The sequence below is a fragment of the Neofelis nebulosa genome, chromosome X, assembly GCF_028018385.1.
Source record: "Neofelis nebulosa isolate mNeoNeb1 chromosome X, mNeoNeb1.pri, whole genome shotgun sequence".
In the NCBI taxonomy this organism is placed as follows: domain Eukaryota; kingdom Metazoa; phylum Chordata; class Mammalia; order Carnivora; family Felidae; genus Neofelis; species Neofelis nebulosa.
The window spans coordinates 13,294,077-13,313,648 of NC_080800.1; the positions used below are offsets into that span (position 1 = coordinate 13,294,077).

The 19,572-nt window shown below is 43.5% G+C and overlaps 1 protein-coding gene across 4 annotated transcripts in view; it reads left to right on the forward strand.

Annotated features, from left to right (window-relative positions):
• Positions 1-16,227: 16,227 nt before the first annotated feature.
• TXLNG (taxilin gamma) overlaps positions 16,228-19,572 on the forward strand; it is a 54,737-nt gene continuing 51,392 nt past the window's right edge. The window contains exon 1 of one of the 4 annotated variants that reach the window (XM_058714283.1): positions 16,228-16,384. In XM_058714283.1, coding sequence (XP_058570266.1) covers positions 16,283-16,384 — 102 coding nt within the window. In that variant the 5' untranslated portion in view covers positions 16,228-16,282. Of the gene's footprint in view, positions 16,385-17,289; positions 17,492-19,572 lie in introns of those variants that run through there. The other 3 variants (XM_058714285.1, XM_058714284.1, XM_058714282.1) reach the window with 3 other exon arrangements.

Consider the following 19,572-nt stretch of genomic DNA (forward strand, 5'->3'; position numbering starts at 1 on the left):
TAAAGCAGTAAAAAGAAAAGGTATAAATTCATAGTAACAAAAACAGGAAAGCAGGCAACAGTAACCAGATGATGAGGAAGACATTCTGATGTTTCAGAACCCTGAAAGGCTCAGAATTCCCAAAGGTGTGCCCCCTCTAAAGACAGGGAAATTGGTATCGGCATAGGCGACTAGAGAGACCTTTCCCACAATTTACAACTGAAAAATCAAGAAAGAGTGGTATGAGCATATTATGAGCTACAGAAGCAAACAGATGAAACTGCTAAGGGTTTAAAATGATGGCCCCTGGGGGAAAACAAATAAATGGAAAAAAAAATGATGACTCCTGGGAAGTGGGGATAGGGCAGGGCAAGTCAGGGGTCTGCTCTCCTGAAAGCCTTTATCATTTGACTTCTAAAATTAAGATTAGATTATAAAGAGAAGTTTTTTTTCAATGTTTTAGTTATTTTTGAGAAACAGAGCGTAAGCGGGGGGAGGGGCAGAGAGAGTGGGAGACACAGAACCTGAAGCAGGCTCCAGGCTCTGAGCTGTCAGTGCAGGGCTCGATGCGGGGGCTCGAACTCACGAACTGTGAGATCGTGAGATCGTGACCTGAGCCGAAGTTGGACGCTCAACAGACTGAGTCACGCAGGCCCCCCTGATCTTTTTTTTAAAGCCACTTTTGACCAGGGTATGGGGAGAAAGGAATGCAAATACTGTAGATGAGAATGCAAAATTGTAAAATCCGTCAGAATGGCAGTTGGATGATATGGATCAAAATGTTAAAAGTGCAGAACATTTAGTTCAGCATTTTCACTCTTGGAATTTATCCTGACAAATTGGACAAGTGCTGCTTTGGCTATAAAAGAGGAAAATTGGAAACTACCTATATGTTCTACATCAGAATCTTCGTTTGAACAAGTGACGGCTCATCCATATAATGGAACGATGTGCAAACATTTTAAGTAATGGATTTCACACCCACCAGATGCTCAAAAATGTATAAGTCTTAAAATAGCAAGTTGGGGAGTGTGTCAAACAACTGGACGGTCGATATACTGCTGGCGAGCGTGTCCACTGGTACAATCTCTTTGAGGGAAAGCAAAACTTGGCATTACTTAAATGCAAAGTTGAATACGCACTTCTCTTTGACCAGCAAGTCCCCTCCCGGGGAGTATAAAATGATATAACTACTTATGAAGAAAGTTACCATTACTTAGTAAAATGGAAGATAAATGGCAGGATATATCCAATGTGACATGTGCCAAAATACCCATAATAGTGTTTGTTCTAGGAGCCTCAGGCTGCCCTCAACCCAAAGGACCATCAACACAGAATGGAAATATACACCAGAGTCCACAGCAAAGAACATGAATAAATAACAGCTACACCCGGGAATGTGAACGAATCCATGAATCTCAAAATGTTTGAGCAGAAAAAGCAAGACCCAAAAGAGCAGAATGACTTCGTCTGCATAATCTTGAAACACAGTAAACAGTAAAAAACAACAACAAAGACAACCACCATGAAAATCAGATACTACAGAACTAGAAAAATGAGGGCCCTCTCACAATTTAGGAGAGACAGAAAAAGAAAGACAGGAAATCACAACCGCGCAAAAAGTACGTGGCTACAAGATCGACCATTATACGCAAATATCAGCCCAGCACGTACAAGGGCTCAAAAAAGATAGATACTCAAGCTTGTTTCCAATCCACAGAGATATTTAACGAAAGTCAAAAGATTTGTACTATCGGAAGAGAAGCAGGAGTAGAGCGGCACCATTAGAGAGAGGATTGCCAGGTGCTGTCACTCCTGGTGCTCTGAGGGTGAAGTTAAAACCAGCTCGAGAGCCCGCAGCAGCTCTTCCAGCCATTTGGGTAAAGAAAAGTCTCATTCTTTGAAATAATAGGTTTAAAGGAAACCTTTGGCTTTTAACCGGAAAATATATTGCCTGCGGTGCACTATGGTGATGCAAATCAAAGCTGAGTCATCGCCCTGGAGATTAACGCTCCCCAGATTGGCTGATGCCTGCTTGGCAGAGAAAGGCCCCCTCCCTAGTCGGCCCAGACCCTATTGCATCTGTTTGTTCATGGAGGCTCTGGGTGTGATTTCTCTGGGATAAAGCGTTTTGTTCACTGCCTAAGAAAATGGTGTCGGAGGTCTGTATTTGACAGGAAAGAATGTTCACAGTATGTTAGATGAAATATAAAAGGCAAATAACAAAAATATATTTAATAAGGTTACATTTTTTTCTTCCCCCAAAACGCACGTGTATGTGTGCATTGCGCATGTATGTGCATAGAAAAATGCTTACACCAAAATGATTCTTACACCAAAATGATTCTTACACCAAAATGTTAAGGCTGGTTGTGCCTTTTTAAAAACTCTCTGTTTTTGTCTATATTTTCAGAAATGTCTGTGTTGGGCATAGTAAGACAAAATAGAAAAATAAAATGATTTCATAATAAGCGAAGACAAAGAAATTAGAAGGGAAGAATAATAAGCAGCAGGAGCACAAGACAAAGAATCAGAGAAGCTAAACGATTTTTTTGAAAGACTTGATCAAGATGAAAAAGAAGGCACAAATAATATTAGGAATTAGAAATGGGATAGGGGCATGCCTGGGTGGCTCAGTCAGTTAGACTCTTGATTTGGCTCAAGTCATGATCTCACAGTTGGTGAGTTTGAACCCCACATCAGTGTGGAGCCTGCTTGGGATTCTCTGTCTCCTTCTCTCTCTCTCTGCCCCTACCCCACCCCCTCAAAAATAAATAAATAAGCTTTGGGGAAAAGAAAGAAAGAAAGAAAGCAAGCAAGCAAGCAAGCAATGGGAGAACAGCATTCCTAGCCAGTGAGAGTGGCCAATGAGAAGCAAGTAAAAGTCTTTAGGGGAATCCTCAGAAAAGTTGAATCAACCTCCTTCTTTCTTCCTTCTTGCTCCCTGGAACCTGTATGTGATGGCTGGTGCTACAGGGACCTCCTTGAGACCAAGAAAGAAAAGTCAAAGAATTACAAAAACCTCAACTTGGATAATTGAGGTTCTAGACCAGGGGTCAGTTAAGTATCCGTATGAACTTATGGGTTTAAATATATTTGATGTGTGTCTATTCATTACAGTTTTTCTCTTCGCTGATTTGTAAATTCTTATCTTAGTTCAATAGGTGCTTCTACAAGTAGGCCCCGGAGCCCTTTTGACTCAAGTTAGTAGCTTTTGATATAGCTTCATTGTTTTGCTGGATACACACACTCACACACACACACAGCCACACACAGGCATATGCACACGTACACAAGATGTTTCCTACTCGTCTTTTATATGTCCTGACTCAGATATAGAATCAGGCAATTCTCCAAGAGCCCAGGTTTCTTTTGATTAGACAAACTATTTATTCTTCAAGAATTGTCTTGGCTATTCTTTGCCCTTTGGTTACTATATTCAGGACATAGATGGAGTTTTGAAGAAGAGTCAGTGACACAAAGAATTGATGAGGGAAAGTTCTTTTTTATAAAAAAAAAAAAAACAAACAACCCTCCAGCTAATAAATACAAAAGGTGCCAAATGAAGTAAGGGTTTAGTTAATAATCACCAATGATGCTGAAACCATTAGAAGAAAGGTTGATGGTCGGGGCGCCTGGGTGGCGCAGTCGGTTAAGCGTCCGACTTCAGCCAGGTCACGATCTCGCGGTCCGTGAGTTCGAGCCCCGCGTCAGGCTCTGGGCTGATGGCTCGGAGCCTGGAGCCTGTTTCCGATTCTGTGTCTCCCTCTCTCTCTGCCCCTCCCCCGTTCATGCTCTGTCTCTCTCTGTCTCAAAAATAAATAAAAAACGTTGAAAAAAAAATTTTAAAAAAAAAAAAAAGAAAGGTTGATGGGAAACTATAATGAACCTAAAACAAACAGAAACTCTCATATCTTTTTTTTTCAACTTTTTTTTTTTTTTTTTTTTTTTTTTTTTTTTTGGGACAGAGAGAGACAGAGCATGAACGGGGGAGGGGCAGAGAGAGAGGGAGACACAGAATCGGAAACAGGCTCCAGGCTCCGAGCCATCGGCCCAGAGCCTGACGCGGGGCTCGAACTCACGGACCGCGAGATCGTGACCTGGCTGAAGTCGGACGCTTAACCGACTGCGCCACCCAGGCGCCCCGAAACTCTCATATCTTAAATGAGATATTAGAAAGTATTGCATCCATGAAAAAATAACAGTATGCTATAGAAAAAGAGCATTCAGAGAGCAGGAAATAGGTCTAGAGAATTAAAATATGATGGCATAGGTCAAAACTTCACTAAAGTATTAGAAAACAAAGTTGAGATGATCTTCTAGAAAGCAGAGCAAAATAAGTGGCAGAAAAATAGAAGAGAAAAGGTAAAAATTAGGGGATCATTCCAGAATGTACAACCTCTAGCTTGAGGAAGTCCAGAAAGAGAAAACAAAATGGAGAGAAGATTATGAAACAATTAAAGAAACTTGAAGCACACACATGCACACGCACTTCCCCATAAAAACATAACTGTGTTTTAATTTTGTTAATCTCCTTTTTACATTATTTCCATGTGAATATTATTTACAACTTAGTCATATAGTGCCCTATGAATATAGTAGTTTTCTTGTTCAACTTTTTTTGTCTCTGAGTTAACTATTGCCTTATGTTTTTATGTGCTTAATTTTCTTTTTTTTTTAATTTTTTTTTTAACATTTATTTATTTTTGAGACAGAGAGAGACAGAGCATGAACAGGGGAGGTTCAGAGAGAGAGGGAGACACAGAATCGGAAACAGGCTCCAGGCTCTGAGCCATCAGCCCAGAGCCTGACGCGGGGCTCGAACTCACAGACCGCGAGATCGTGACCCGAGCCGAAGTCGGACGCTTAACCGACTGAGCCACCCAGGCGCCCCTATGTGCTTAATTTTCTATACCTCTATGACCCAGTTCTCTTCTAGAGTCTCTGCTACGAATACATTCAATGCAGTCTCTTTTCAATACATTCTAACACCTCAGGTAATTGAGTCATTTTATCTGATTCAGGAGACATCCCTCCAGGAAACCTACTCCCTTCTGTTCTGATCTGGACTGTTCACTCTTTCCAGTCAAGGCCTCCTTTCTCCGGTTTGCTCGATTGGGTCCCTTTTTCTGGATTTCATATTTTTCTTTTTTCTGAGTTACCCCTTTGTATGTTACCCAAGGTTAAGTTACGCTTTGGTAACAAATGATCCCAACACCTGTCTGGTCTTCAACAACAAACCTTTCTCAGGTGTGTTATGTGTCCCTCATGGGTTGGCTGTAGGTCTGTGCCTCTCCTTCCCAGGACCAAGGGGATGGAGAGGCCCCTGGCTGGGACATCAATGTCAAACTGGAGGAAAAGACAATGTAGCTAACCAGAGATGACCCTTAAGCTTCTGCTCAGAAGCGATATTGTCTATTCTACCTACTTTCCAATAGCCAAAGCAGGTTACATAGCCACTCTTGAGTTCATTCCCTATCTATGCTTTGGCTGGGTATATGATTCTTGGTGGGAAAAAATTTTCTTTCAGGGTATTAAAGGTATTGAGATATATATAGATGTATAGATATCTACATAACATCATGCTAAGTGAAAGAAGTCAGACAAAAGGTCACGTATGATTGCATTTATTTATTTATTTATGTATTTATTTTTAATGTTTATCCATTTATTTTTGAGAGAGAGAGAGAGAGAGGCAGACAGAGAATCCCAAGTGGGCGCTGCTCAGCACAGAGACCGATGCGGGGCTCAAACCCACAAACCGTGAGATCATGACCTGAGCCAAAATCAAGAGTCAGATGCTTAACTGACTGAGACCACTAGGCACCCCATGTGTGATTGCATTTATATGAAATATTCAGAATAGGTAAATCCATAGAGACAGAACAAGGATTGCTCATTGGGGGAGGGAATGGGGAGAAATTGCTTAATGACTACAGGGATGATGGGAATGTTTTGGAACTAGATAGAGGTGGTGGTGACATGACGTTGTGTATGTATCAAATGCCACTGAATTGTTCACTGTAAAATGGCTACTTTTGTTCTACTCCTAAACCCAAGACTACTGTATGTTAACTAAGTTGAATTTAAACAAAAAAAGCATAATAAAATGGCTACTTTTATACAAATTTCACCTCAATAAATTTAAAAATATATAGCAGATACATTATGTATGTATTTTATATCTAATATGTGTATTAGATATTAATTGTGTATCATATATCTAAAATGAGACAGTGTGAGTTCGAGCCCCGTGTCGGGCTCTGTGCTGACAGCTCAGAGCCTGGAGCCTGTTTCAGATTCTGTGTCTCCCTCTCTATGACCCTCCCCCGTTCATGCTCTGTCTCTGTCTCAAAAATAAAAAATAAACGTTAAAAAAATTTAAAAAAAAATGAGACAGTAAATTTGAAAACGGACTGGACATTGGATTAGATGAAAAATTATTGTTAGAAATTTAGCATTGATGGGGCTCCTGGGTGGCTCAGTCGGTTAAGCATCTGACTTCAGGTCATGATCTCACGGTTTGCAAGTTCAAACCCCACATCGGGCTCTGTGCTGACAGCTGCAGCCTGGAGCCTGCTTCGAATTCTGTGTCTTCCTCTGTCTCTGCCCCTCCCCTGCTCACTCGCTCTCTCCTCTCAAAAATAAATAAACATTAAAAAATTAAAAAAAAAAGAAATTTAGCATTGATAATGACACTGTGAATATGTCCCTCTGCCCTTTGGGTCACTCAGACCCCTCTGCCAGGACTCCCCTCCCTAGTCTTCCCCAAGATCCAGCCACTGACACCACTATAGCCACCTTGAGCCGAGGGCCTCCAGGACCCCAGGCAGCCAGAAGTTGACGACCTGTGCTGAGCCTTAAGCTCCCCTCTCAGAACTTCACACCCGCCCCTCCAGGTGCCTTGGTTCTCCTGGGCCAGCTGCTCTCCATTAGGCCCTGCCAATGGGACGTGCTGGAAAGGACCTGTTTCTAGCTTTGTCCCCATCAATTTCACCTGGCTGCCGTTAGTTTCAACGGGAGCAGCTAATTCCCATTTGCAGCTTTTCCCTGAGAGACCCCGGTATCGACAGTGCCCCCCTCATCGGAGGTGCGGACCCCCCTCCACGCTGGTCACCCCAGTACTTCCCACTTCTCTGTTTCCTCCAGTCCTAGGAGCAATAGCTGTTTCCGGCAAGTGCGACCTCAGGGTTCCCTTTTCCCTCTCCAATATGTGGATGAATCATCTTCACATTAAATTTGATCTGTGACATAACTGTCTTGTTGAAATTGGTAACCGAATGTGGCTAATGGGACGCGCTGCAGCTGCAGACTAATAAGCACAGGTGCAGCTTTTTACCCAGAACTTTTTCCTTTGCCTTTATTTTTTTTTTAAGTGTATTTATTTCTGAGAGAGCGTGGGCACACATGAGAGCAGGGGAGGGGCAGAGAGAGAGAGAGAATCCCAGCGCAGAGCCTGACCGGGGCTCGAATTCACTGCGAGACCATGACCCAAGCCAAAATCAAGAGTCAGCCGCTTAGGGGCGCCTGGGTGGCGCAGTCGGTTAAGCGTCCGACTTCAGCCAGGTCACGATCTCGCGGTCTGTGAGTTCGAGCCCCGCGTCAGGCTCTGGGCTGATGGCTCGGAGCCTGGAGCCTGCTTCCGATTCTGTGTCTCCCTCTCTCTCTGCCCCTCCCCCGTTCATGCTCTGTCTCTCTCTCTGTCCCAAAAATAAATAAAAAACGTTGAAAAAAAATTAAAAAAAAAAATAAATAAATTCCCCTGACTCTCCTTTAGGGAGGTGTATTTGAGTCTTGCTCTCCTGTCTTGGCTACCTCTCAAACCCTTTCCTTGCTGCACACTCCACTCCATATCTCAGTGACTCTTTGTGCATCCGGCAGGTGAACTTGGGTTTGGTTACATTGTTACATTCTTTTGGCAAAAGAGGACTGATGCATCACCTGCAGACAGTGATATTTGCTTTACAGTTTGTTGTTATGTCTGAAATATTTCATTTACTTTTATTTTACCACTTAGCAACAAACAATATAAGGAAGCTAGGAAAAAATCTGACAAAAGACGTACATGCGATGTAAAGAGATATTAAAGAACACTTAAATAAATGGGAAGATATACTGTATTCATGCATGGAAAGACAAATATTCCTAAAGATGCCACTCTTCTCCAAATTAGATCTTGGAGGGAGACCTGGAATATGTAATTTATCATCCAAGGAAAATTTTAAATTGGGGCTCTTAGACCAACTCTGGAAAACATTGAAAAGAGATAATATTTCAGGTAGAATATTTTCTCAAGGAAAAGTTGATATTTATAGAGGGATTTTTAAAAAGATTTTGTCTTTAAGTAATCTCTATACCCAATGTGGGGCTTGAACTTACTATCCTGAGATCAAAAGTCACATGCTCCACTGACCGAGCCAGCGGGCTCCTCTATATGGTGACTTTTTTTTTTTTTTTAATTTTTTTTTAATGTTTTTTATTTATTTTTGGGACAGACAGAGACAGAGCATGAACGGGGGAGGGGCAGAGAGAGAGGGAGACACAGAATCGGAAACAGGCTCCAGGCTCCGAGCCATCAGCCCAGAGCCTGATGCGGGGCTCGAACTCACGGACCGCGAGATCGTGACCTGGCTGAAGTCGGACGCTTAACCGACTGCGCCACCCAGGCGCCCCTATATGGTGACTTTTAATAGAGCCTAACCCATGAATGTTTTGTGCTCTTTATTGTCTTTATATACATAGTTTCCATTTCTTTGAAAGTATATAATTAAAGCTCAGACTTGGGGAAATCAGAACAAAAATTCATGAATGCCTATACTCAAATGTGCAATATACGTATTTGAGTTCTTGAAACGCATGTACTCTCCCAATATTCCAGACATGATAAGAATTTTGGAAGTATCCACCTCCTGCTGGAGCTGGCTCCCCAGTGTGTGCCGGTCTGATAGTACACTCCGTGACCTGCCATCAATATGCTTGAGTAATCCGGGTATAAAGTAAAATCATTGCCTAAATCTTTTAGCGTCTGCCAGCAACGTGGAAGTGTATAGCAAATCCTGCAATTGGCCAAATTCCTATAAGCACCAAAATCAGGGTTAGCTCGCAAGGATGCTATTGGGTAATCGAATTAAACAATAAGCTCTCTGTTCTATGACAAGGCAGATACTCCTTCCACTGCCTCCAGCCCCAGTAGTATCCAACAAACATGAAATTTAACTCTTTTTTTTTTAATCTTTATTTATTTTTGAGAGAGAGACAGACAGACTGTGAGCGGGGAAGGAACAGAGAGGGAGACACAGAATCCACAGCAGGCTCCAGGCTCTGAGCTCTCAGCACAGAGCTTGATGCGGGGCTCGAACTCACAAACCATGAGATCATGACCTGAGCCCAAGTTGGACGCTTAACCAACTGAGCCACCCAGGTGCCACAAGAAATTTAACTGTTGATGAAGTAATACTCTTGGTGGCTTTATAGGCTACTAGGAGCTTTTCTTTCTCTGAAAATACTGAGGTGGACTAGTTAAACTGGCATGGTTAATTTAACTCCCGTTGACCCTTTAAGACACAGCTTAGATGTTACCTTAAACCTTCCTTAGATCTTTTCACCAGCAGTAGAAAATAACCCTCAAGAAGTTCCTTTGCAATACCTGTATCTTATGAATTACATCATTTGTGTATGTCACTGTCTAGTATTGGCCTGGGAGCCCTTATTCTAAACTGTGGTATGCCCAGTGTCTAATAAAGAGCTCAGAATGTGGTAGGTGCCCAAATGTTTACTCGATGAATGAAAACTTTCTATTGCCACCAAGTTTATTCTGGGCCGATCTTGGTCCTGTGGCTTGCTGACGTCTTCTCAGTGTAGTGGTGGGCGGTGGGGGAAGTGTTGCTACCAGGAGACTCCCCAAGAGGTTGCACAAAGGAATACCACTTTGGGGGATTGAGGGTTTGGTCTTCATCTGTACAGGTTCAGAAAAATGAGGGATCAGGACATTTTATCTATTCAGAGGCTCTTTTTCTCAAGTATGTAATGGGAGCTTTCTCTCAGTGTGACATTCTACTGGGCACTGGTAATACAGGAGTTTGATGGGCACAGTCCTCACCCTCACTTCATTTATCACCTGGTTGCGGGAAAGAGTCAATTAAGCCTTTATACTGCAGAGTGGGGCTGACTCGGGATGAGTAGTACAGCCTGATAGGGATGGATAACGTGGTGCATCTAAGACACTCTGGGCACCAGAGAGGCTTCCCGGAGGGACCACTCGCAATACGTTCTTTCCAGAACACAGCTCTTGGGCCTGATTTACAAAGTCAAAATGTCCCTTTATCAACAATAAGCAAGGGAAGTGGTTCAGTGAATGGAAATGCACACATATTTACATTCACTCTCTGTAGTCAGATCCACAGAGGGAGCCAGATTCTAATGGTAAAGTTGTTTGGCAAGACATCAACACAGTTTTCCCTGTTCAAAGACATTTGGATGATGGGGCCACCATCCCCACACTAGTAGTTAGGCTTGTGAATAGGGCCATTATTTTTGAAGTTCTCTTTTCTTTTTTGACTAGGATTCTCTCTCCCCCCCAAACATTGCCTAGATGGTTTTATGAGCCAGGCTTTCCTGACTCTCCCTTTTCTAGGTTTCTATTCTTCTTCTTCTCTTTTTTAATGTTTATTTATTTTTGAGAGAGAGAGAGAGAGAGAGAGAGAGAGAGCACAAACAGGGGAGGGGCAGAGAGAGAGGCAGATACAGAATCCAAAACAGGCTCCAGGCTCTGAGCTGTCAGCACAGAGCCTGACGCGGGGCTTAAACTCACGAACTGAACCGTAAGATCATGACCTAAGCCAAAGCTGGAAGCTTAAAGGACTGAGCCACCCAGGTGCTCCTAGGTTTCTATTCTTCTAATAGACACACTGCTTCTCTAGATTTGTCAATACTTTTGATTATGTTATAGGGTATTGTTGGGGAAGAAAAATTTCCCTCTATCCTTCAACATTGTTCTAGGTAGTCTAAGAATCAAACTGACAAAAGACAGATTAACAGGAGAAAATAATATTTAATTATGTATGTACATGGAATCCACACAGACATGAGAGGCAAAATGAAGTGTAAAGGTCCTCCAGAACTAAGGAGAAGTGGGTAGGGGTCTGGGACCACAAAGGGAAGGAAAGCAACTTACCCAAAGATGAAAGAGTAAATGTTTGGTAAACGAATGTTTGCTGGGCCACTCAAACAATGGGACACAAAGAGGAATTTGGTCAAACAGCCTTGCTGGGTTCATTCTTGTCTACCATACCTAGTCCACAGTATAACATAGTCATCTACTGTGCCAGCTCTCTTTCTGGAGCAGGCCCTCTATGTTCTCTTAGGCAGTTAGGGGAAGTTCAAAGTTTCTTCCTGAGTATTTTTGGGCTTTGGTTATTTTTAGCTTGAAATAATCTGCATACTAAAGTGGCACATTTTGGGGCAGTCTGGCCTTGGCCCTTACAGTATGATGAGGTCTGTAATTTACTGTCATCAAGAAGTGTGGTCTTAGTAGCGTGTGTGTGTGTGTGTGTGTGTGTGTGTGTGTGTGTTGCATTAAATTATGGGCTACCAATGACTCTGCTCAGGACTTTACACACCACAGGTGGTCAGCTATATCAATCAGAGAGTCCATATGCCATATTACACCTACAGATGCTTCTGTCAGCCACAGCTCAAGCCAACAGCTTTGCTAGGTAGCAAAATGAAGGTTAGAAATTGGTTTTCATTGGTGGAATTAGTAGTTTATTAGCTAGTATAACAGGTGAGAGAGATGGGCTCAAATTGGCAAAATCAATGATATTGAAGACATATTGTTTAGAATATGTGAGACTGTCCTCAACATTGCAATGACAGGGTATTAGAACCTAACAAGTTGGAAGACTGTTTCCTTAGGGATAATACTATAGGCTAAACCTCCAAATGGCCCTGTGTCCAGCTATGAATTCTAAGGGTTCCAGTTCCCTGATAATGTCTATGAGGCCAACAGAATCTCTGCTCTGTAATAGTGGTGAGTCTGTCTTGAGTGCCTTGCATGGTTATCAGAGTATGTGAAACAACAGAGAGCTGGGGCATTACTGAACTTACTATTCATAAAAACTGTTTTGTGCCACAGAATCATGGCTGTTTCATAAACATCTGAATAAATGGGCCCATATTTAAATTATATACATAGCCCTTAGGGCACCTGGGGAGAATACCCCCTAACCAAGGAGGAACTTGTGACCTTCACTTTCCTGGCAGGCACAGTTTTGTTTTGTTTTTTTAATGTTTAGTTATTTTTGAGAGAGCGCATGCATGGAGGAAGGGGCAGAGAGAGAGGAGGACAGAGGATCTGAAGCAGGCTCTGAGCTGACAGCAGTGAGCCCGATGAGGGGCTTGAGCTCATGAATCATGAGATCATGACCTGAGCTGAAGTTAGATGCTTAACTGAGCCACCTAGGTGCTCCAAGGTAGGCACAATTCTTTTAAAAGAATTTTTTTAATGTTTATTTATTTTTGAGACAGAGAGAGACAGAGCATGAGTGGAGGAGGGGAGAGAGAGAGAGAGAGAGAGACAGAATGAATCCGAAGAAGGCTATAGGCTCTGAGCTGTGAGCACAGAGCCCGATGCAGGGCTCGAACTCGTGAGCTGTGAGACCATGACTTGAGCTGAAGTCGGACACCCAACCGACTGAGCCACCCAGGTGCCCGAAGGTAGGCACAATTCTTAACAGATGACAATTCCTTGAGCAAATGTGAAAATAATTAATGAAGACAGACTACGGGGTATCTTTTTAAGACTCAGAAAGAAAAAAATGATGGCCCCTGAAAACCTACAATATAACCCCAACAATGGATCCCAGCAAAGTGCTTTATAGAGCTTTCGACGAAGGCTTGCCAGTGACCCTTTGGAAGACATTTAAGATAAAAATCAAAACAAAGAAAGGGTATATGGAAAACAATCAGGTTAGTCTGACCCAAGGAATATGAGAATGATCCAAGACCTAAAGGGCCAGGCAGAAGCTATTTGTCTCACCAGTGTTGAAAGCTATGCATCACCTCTGCTATGCTATATTCCTTAGAAGCCACTTACTAAGCCTGGCCCACACCCAAGAGGAGGGGAATCAAACTCCACCTTTTGAAGAAAGGAGCATCAAAGAACTGTGAACAGATTTAAAAACCACCATTGCCTACATTAAAGATGTTATAGATCCTCTAAAATTCACATTTCTCTCAGGAGCAGTAATAGCTATGTTTCTCTTGAGCAACCACTTTGTTTTTATGTTACAGTGTTGTGAATCACTCTGTAAATTGTGTTTTCCTCTTTTTTCAGCTGTCAAGAAGCTCAGAATAAAAATTTGGCTCACCTCCAGCTTGTGTACAAGACCTCAAGGCATGTGTTCTATGGATTCAAGTCACCCATGACTTCATCTTCTTTTTCCTTTCCTACTTTCATTCTCATTTCCCTCCCTCCCTTTTATAGTTACGAATGAATGAATAACATGATATAGATCTATACATCTACATACACACGTGTGTTGTGGCATGTGGTGTATATGTTTACAAGCAACCTAAATCCCTTTTGAAATAAGAACATGTATAAATAAAATAAATACAGTATTTTTCATCTTTTAAGACTTGAGGTAAGTTAGTTCTTTTGTTTTCTTTCTTTTTAATGTTTATTTATTTTTGAGAGAGAGAGAGAGAGAGAGAGAGAGAGAGAGCGCGGCAGGGAGGGGGAGACTGAAGATTCCTAGCAGGCTCTGTGCTGACAGCAGAGAACCTGATGTAGGGCTCGAACTCCCGAACTGTGAGATCATGACCTGAGCCGAGGTCAGACACCTAACTGACTGAGCCACCCAGGCGCCCCTTGTTTTCTTAACAAAGATAATTACTGACTTTCCCCCCATACATACTTATACTCAAACAATACAGAAAACCATGAGGTAAAAATACTCCCAAATCTCACCACCCAGGGAAACACATTATTAACATTTCGGTCAATATCCTTCTAAATATCTGTTTATAAACATACAGGCAATTCTACACAAATGGATTTTTTTATTGAAGTATAACTGACACACAATGTTATATTAGTTTCAGGTGTACAATAGAATGATTTGACAAGTCTATACATTTATGCTATGCTCACCACAAGTCACCATACAGTGCTGTTACAATACCAATGACTATATTCCTATGCTGTACCTTTCATTCCTGTGACGTAATTCATTCCACGACTGAAAGCCTGTACCTCTCACTCCCCTTCACTCCTTTTGCCCATCTCCCATCCCTCCCAAATGGAATTTTTAAAAATGTTTATTTATTTGAGAGAGAGAGAGAGAGAGAGAGTGTGCACAAGTAGGGGGAAGGGCAGAGAGAGAGGGAGAGAGAGAATCCCAAGTAGGCTCTGCACTGTCATCGCAGAGCCCCACGTGGGGCTGGCCCCCACGAACTGTGAGATCATGACATGAGCCGAAATCACGAGTCAGATGCTTAACCAACTGAGCCACCCAGGCCCCCCTGGAATGTTTTTGTTTTTGTTTTTGTTTTTAAGTAAGCTTTACAGCCAACATGGGGTTTGAACTCACAATCTGGAGGTCAACGGTTGCATGTTCTACTGACTTAGCCAGCCAGGCGCCCCTGGAATTTTTATTTTATTTTTAAAAAATTATTTTTTTAAGTTTGTTTATTTATTTAGAGACAGCGCAAGCAGGAGAGAGGCAGAAAGAGGGAGAGAAAGAATCCCAAGCAGAGCTCTATCTCAAGAAATTTGAGGTCACGACCTGAACGGAAATCAAGAGCTGGCACCTTAACTGACTGAGCCACCCAGGCGCTCCTGGAATTTTTTTTTTTTTTTTTAAAGCTCACTATGCTATGTATATTTTCTAGGTCATATTTTAAAAATGTTGATCATTCTTAGTAGCTGCATGGTGTTCTATTGTACCATAATTTAACTACTGTGCATTTTAACATTCCATTCCCTGAACAGGTTTGAAAAAGCATTACCCACATATTTATTATGCATCTTGCTGGGAATTTTACCTTTAAGAAGGTGAGGCATGGTGGCTGAGACCATCAGCTTTATATAGAATCTGGGTATGAGTTCATTATCTACTGCTCTAGTTTTGAAATCTCAAAGCTGGACTGAGGTGTTCTGCCCATGAAAGAAAATACAGGTACTTTTCCCCAAATTTATAGAAATAATTAAAATTCATAGATGGAATTTCCACAATAATGAAATTTACTCTCAGGTCTATTATTAAATTTTTAGCGTCTGATACCACTGTTTTGTATTCAACTCTAATAAAAAATGGTAAAGGATTTACACAAATTTTCATAATGAGTTAATTATCAGAATTTCATGACGGTCTGTGACTTTCAGCGACTCGGTCCTTAGAGATCTGGTTCCATCAGATGGAAACAGGGAATATTTCTGAGCAAAACTGCACCTCCCGCCCCAATCCTGTCAAGAAAATAAAATCGATTCAGCAAACTCCACTTGTTTAAAAATTTCAATAACGAAACGACTAGCGGAGAAAATAGGATACATTCAACATGTATTAAGTATGGAGAACTGTGTTAGAAGACCGGGCGGTTCAGTCAAGGTGAATAGGACACAGCACCAACCCCGCAGCTCGGGACAGGTAAACAGCTCTGGTAGAAGAGCAGGACTCGGGGCAGGTGTTCCAGCCAGAGACCTCAAATTCTGAAAGCTAGTCCATCTCTCCCGCCGCGAAAGTCACGATTTCCCCTTATCCCTAAATAATTTAGCATCAATTCCGAAGAGGAGCAACAGAAACAAAAACACAACAACGTATGCCCACTCAGCTCCCTCCCCAACACTGCAATATTTCTAAACTTTTCCCTCAGGATAATAAAGAGTACCTTCCGGTACCGATTCATCGATTCCAGAAAACTACAAGTCCCAGTAGGCTGCATGCGCAGCTCAGAGGATAGTCTCCCCGTTTCAGAATGCCGCCTTATGCGCCAATCCTGAGCTGGGTCTGTGAGCCGTGGCCGCGTGGCCTGCTGGGACTTGCAGTCCGCTTCAGAGTCCCTCTCCCTGTCTGCGCAGGCTCGCGCGGCCTGTGTTCGCCCTTCGGCCCTGCAAAAGCCCAGCCCAGGCTTCAATGCTCCCCACCCCCATCCCGCTCCATCCCCTCGGGGGCCAACCTCCTCCGGTCACGTGGCAAGCCTTTCATGCGGCGATTGGCCGTGGGGGTTCAGGGGCGGGGCGCGGGGGCCCTGAAAGGTTCCGTGCCCCTTGTCGGGCCGCTTGTTTGGCTGCTGCCGTCACCTCATGGCGACGCGGGTAGAGGAGGCAGCGCGGGGAAGAGGCGGCGGCGCCGAGGAGGCTATTGAAACCGGACGGGGCGGACGGCGACGCAGCCCGCGGCAGAAGGTCAGTGTGGGAGGCGTCCGCGTTGTTGCCGGCAGGGGAAATGCTCGGGCTAGCTCTTTCGGGGTCCACATCTTCGCTCTCTCCGGTTACCTTTAGCCACGGGACGAACATCCGGCCCTTTTCCCTCCCGGGGGTGACGACAGTGGGAGCAGGTGGGGGGGGGGGACTGGGACCGGGATGGATGGGGTGGGAGGAAGCGATGGTTGGGGTTTCGAGGCGCGTGGCAGACGCGGGGAGAGGGCGGGGGGCGCAGCCCCGTGTGAGGGGGAGGGGGTGCGAGGCGGGGGCGCACCAGGTGTGACAGCCACGTGCGGCCGGCGCCGGGGAGCCCCGGGCGCCAGGTGTTCCTTCTCCCAGCCCCCGCCCTCGGCGTGTTCTCGGTGCTCCCTGTGTTCCCCGCGCTGGGCGCCGCCGTCGGGGGGCTGCCTGGGTCAGTGGCCGGTCCTGCTCTTACCGGGCAGGTGCGCAGGGCGCGCTGCGGGGTGCGCCGGGGCGGCGCGGGCGAGGCTGTTGCGCAGTAAGATAACCGCGCGGGAGCCGGGGTTGCACTGCGCCCCCCTTCCCCCGCCCCCTCTGCGCTCCCCGCCACTGCGCGGGCGGGCGAGCGCCGCGGGGCTGGGAGGACCGTTCGGCTCCCGGCCCTGGGGCTCATCTCTGGGCGCCACCGGCCTGGTTACACGTGGGGCCGGCGATGGGAAGACGATGCTGGAGGACCTGGGTCCCGCAGAGTTGGGGGCAGCATCGCGTGATAGCCGGTCTTCCCATTTTAGCCTCCCTCCTCCTTCTTGCTCTTTATTTCCCCTCCTTTTTTTTTCTTTCCTTTTTTTCTTTTTCTTTTTTTTGGGGGGGGGGGGGTGAACGGAAACTTGACCGCCTCCCCCACCCTGGCCTTTGGTCTCTGTTAATCTGGGAGGCAGGCTGGACCGTTCCCCTTGCCTTACTTGACTCACGTCAAGGAGTTTTCAGTGTCTCCCTGGATACAGGAAAATCGAGACCTCCAGAATGGGAGAATTCCACTTGTTCTGGAGTCAGTGGGTGGAGTTCGAAAAAGATTGCACAACAAATGGGGTACAGGGCTTTCAGGACCCAGGAGTGGAAATCCGCAGGGTAAGGCGCTGGAAAGGTGAAAACCCTGTCTCTTTTTCCTTACAGTGGAACATACTGAAACGTTCAACCTGTTGGACGTCCTGCTTGATCACTCGGGGCTGTTTAATATTACTTAGTTATGTGTTTGAATACTCTCAAAAATCACCCCTGTGTGAAATTACGAAATATTTTTCTAATGCGAATTTACCATCTTGAAAAAGAACAAAGGTTTGGTTTACATCTGAGCAAAGTGTCAAGAATTGGCTTTGGGGGGGCCTGTTTCTAAGGTCGGGTATTTTCATGTCTTTCTGCATAAGGTTGTTACTACTTCTCAGTTACTTCTTTTTCTCTCCCTCTCTTTGTACTGTAAAATAAAGATCCAGTACTTGAAGGAATGAAAGAGAAGCTGTGGACCGAATGTACTCTAGGGATTCAGAACTGTCACTTTGGACCCTTCATTTGTTCCCTGAGAGTGGGGAGCCAATCTCAGTGTTTGATTTCATAGGCCTCCCAGGGGAGGACTCCGATTAAAAAGCCACTACAGTTGAGGACATAAGTTCCCTTTTATGCCACTGGGATAAGGACCAGAAGTCTGAATTAGGAACTGAGGTTTAATCAACTAGCATTTTAAATGACCAAGATAAGAGGTAACGACCCTTTGAGGCAGCACTCTGGGTTACAGCTGGATATGAATAGTCATGTGTGTCTGTACTGTCTCATTTTTGTTTACTTATCTCATGTACTTTTTTTTTTTTTTTTTTTTTTTGGCTCATGTTTTTCTGGGCATCATTTTTCCTTTTGATTTCCACTTGACTATGACGTGGAATTGAAATACATGATTAAGTATTAGTTTTTGCATTTTCGTTTAAAAAAAACTAGGTGACTATCTTGTGTCTGCAAAAATCACTTGTTTATGACCCTTAATTTTTTTTATTTTCTCTGGGTTATCAACTTGAAAAAAATATTCCTAATTATAACTTGACTTGTACTCTATTTTCAGGAAGCACAAATGATGTTTAACTAATTGGCATGTTTTCAAAATATTGAAAGAATTAAAGGAAAAGTGGTCACTTTGGTTACATTATGGGACTTAAAGTGAAAAACAATTGCAGATGGGCTTTATTGGTTCCTAGTTGTTTGAACCATCTACTTAGTCCTTCACCAGCTCAGTTAATTGTGTCATTGTTTCATAACTACATTCATTGAATAGTCTCTTGAGGTAACTCTTTTCTTCTGAAGTTAATACTCGTACATTTCTAGGGATCTCTTGAATTGTCTAAAGTGCTGTCTGACATGATGATAGTCACTAGCTGCATGTGGTGGTTTAAATATTAATTGAAATTGAATAAAATTAAATATTCCATTCCTCATCCATACTAGCTATATTTCAAGTGTTTAGTAGCCAGTGTGGCTAGTGGCTACCGTATTAGAGCAGATCAAAAATATTTACATCATGGCATAAAATTGTGTTTGACAACATTGGTCTGAAAAGATAGGATATACGCGGTCATGTATTCCAGGCATTTTTTACCCTCTTCCGTGGGCCTCTTGTCTACGCTTGGCTCCGGAGAGTCCATTCTGCTAGTCTTCTGGCGGTTTTCTCCAGGCATTTTTTAGAACACCAAGATCATTACTTTCTAAATTTCTATATAGTATTTGTTTTAGAAGGTTGAATTTTTAAAAAATTCATACTCTTTTTGAGCAGTTTTAGGTTACAGAAAAATCGAGCATAAATTACAGAGTTCCCATACATTCCCTCACACAGCCCGTTACCCCTATTATTTACATCTTGCAGTAGTATGGTGCTTTTGTTAGAATTGATGAGTCAATTTTGATACATCGCTATTAACTAAAGTCCATAATTTGCATTGGGGTTCATTCTTCGGGTTATACATTCAGAGAGTTTGGACAAATGTATAATGTCATGTATCTACCATTATAGTATTCTATGGAATAGTTTTCACTGCCCTGAAAATCCGCTGTTTATCCCTCCCTCTATTCCCTCCAGACTACTGGCAGCCACTGATCTTTTCACTGTCTCTGTAGTTTTGCATTTTTCCAGAATGTCTAAGGTAGGTTTTTTTTTTTTTTTCCCAATACTA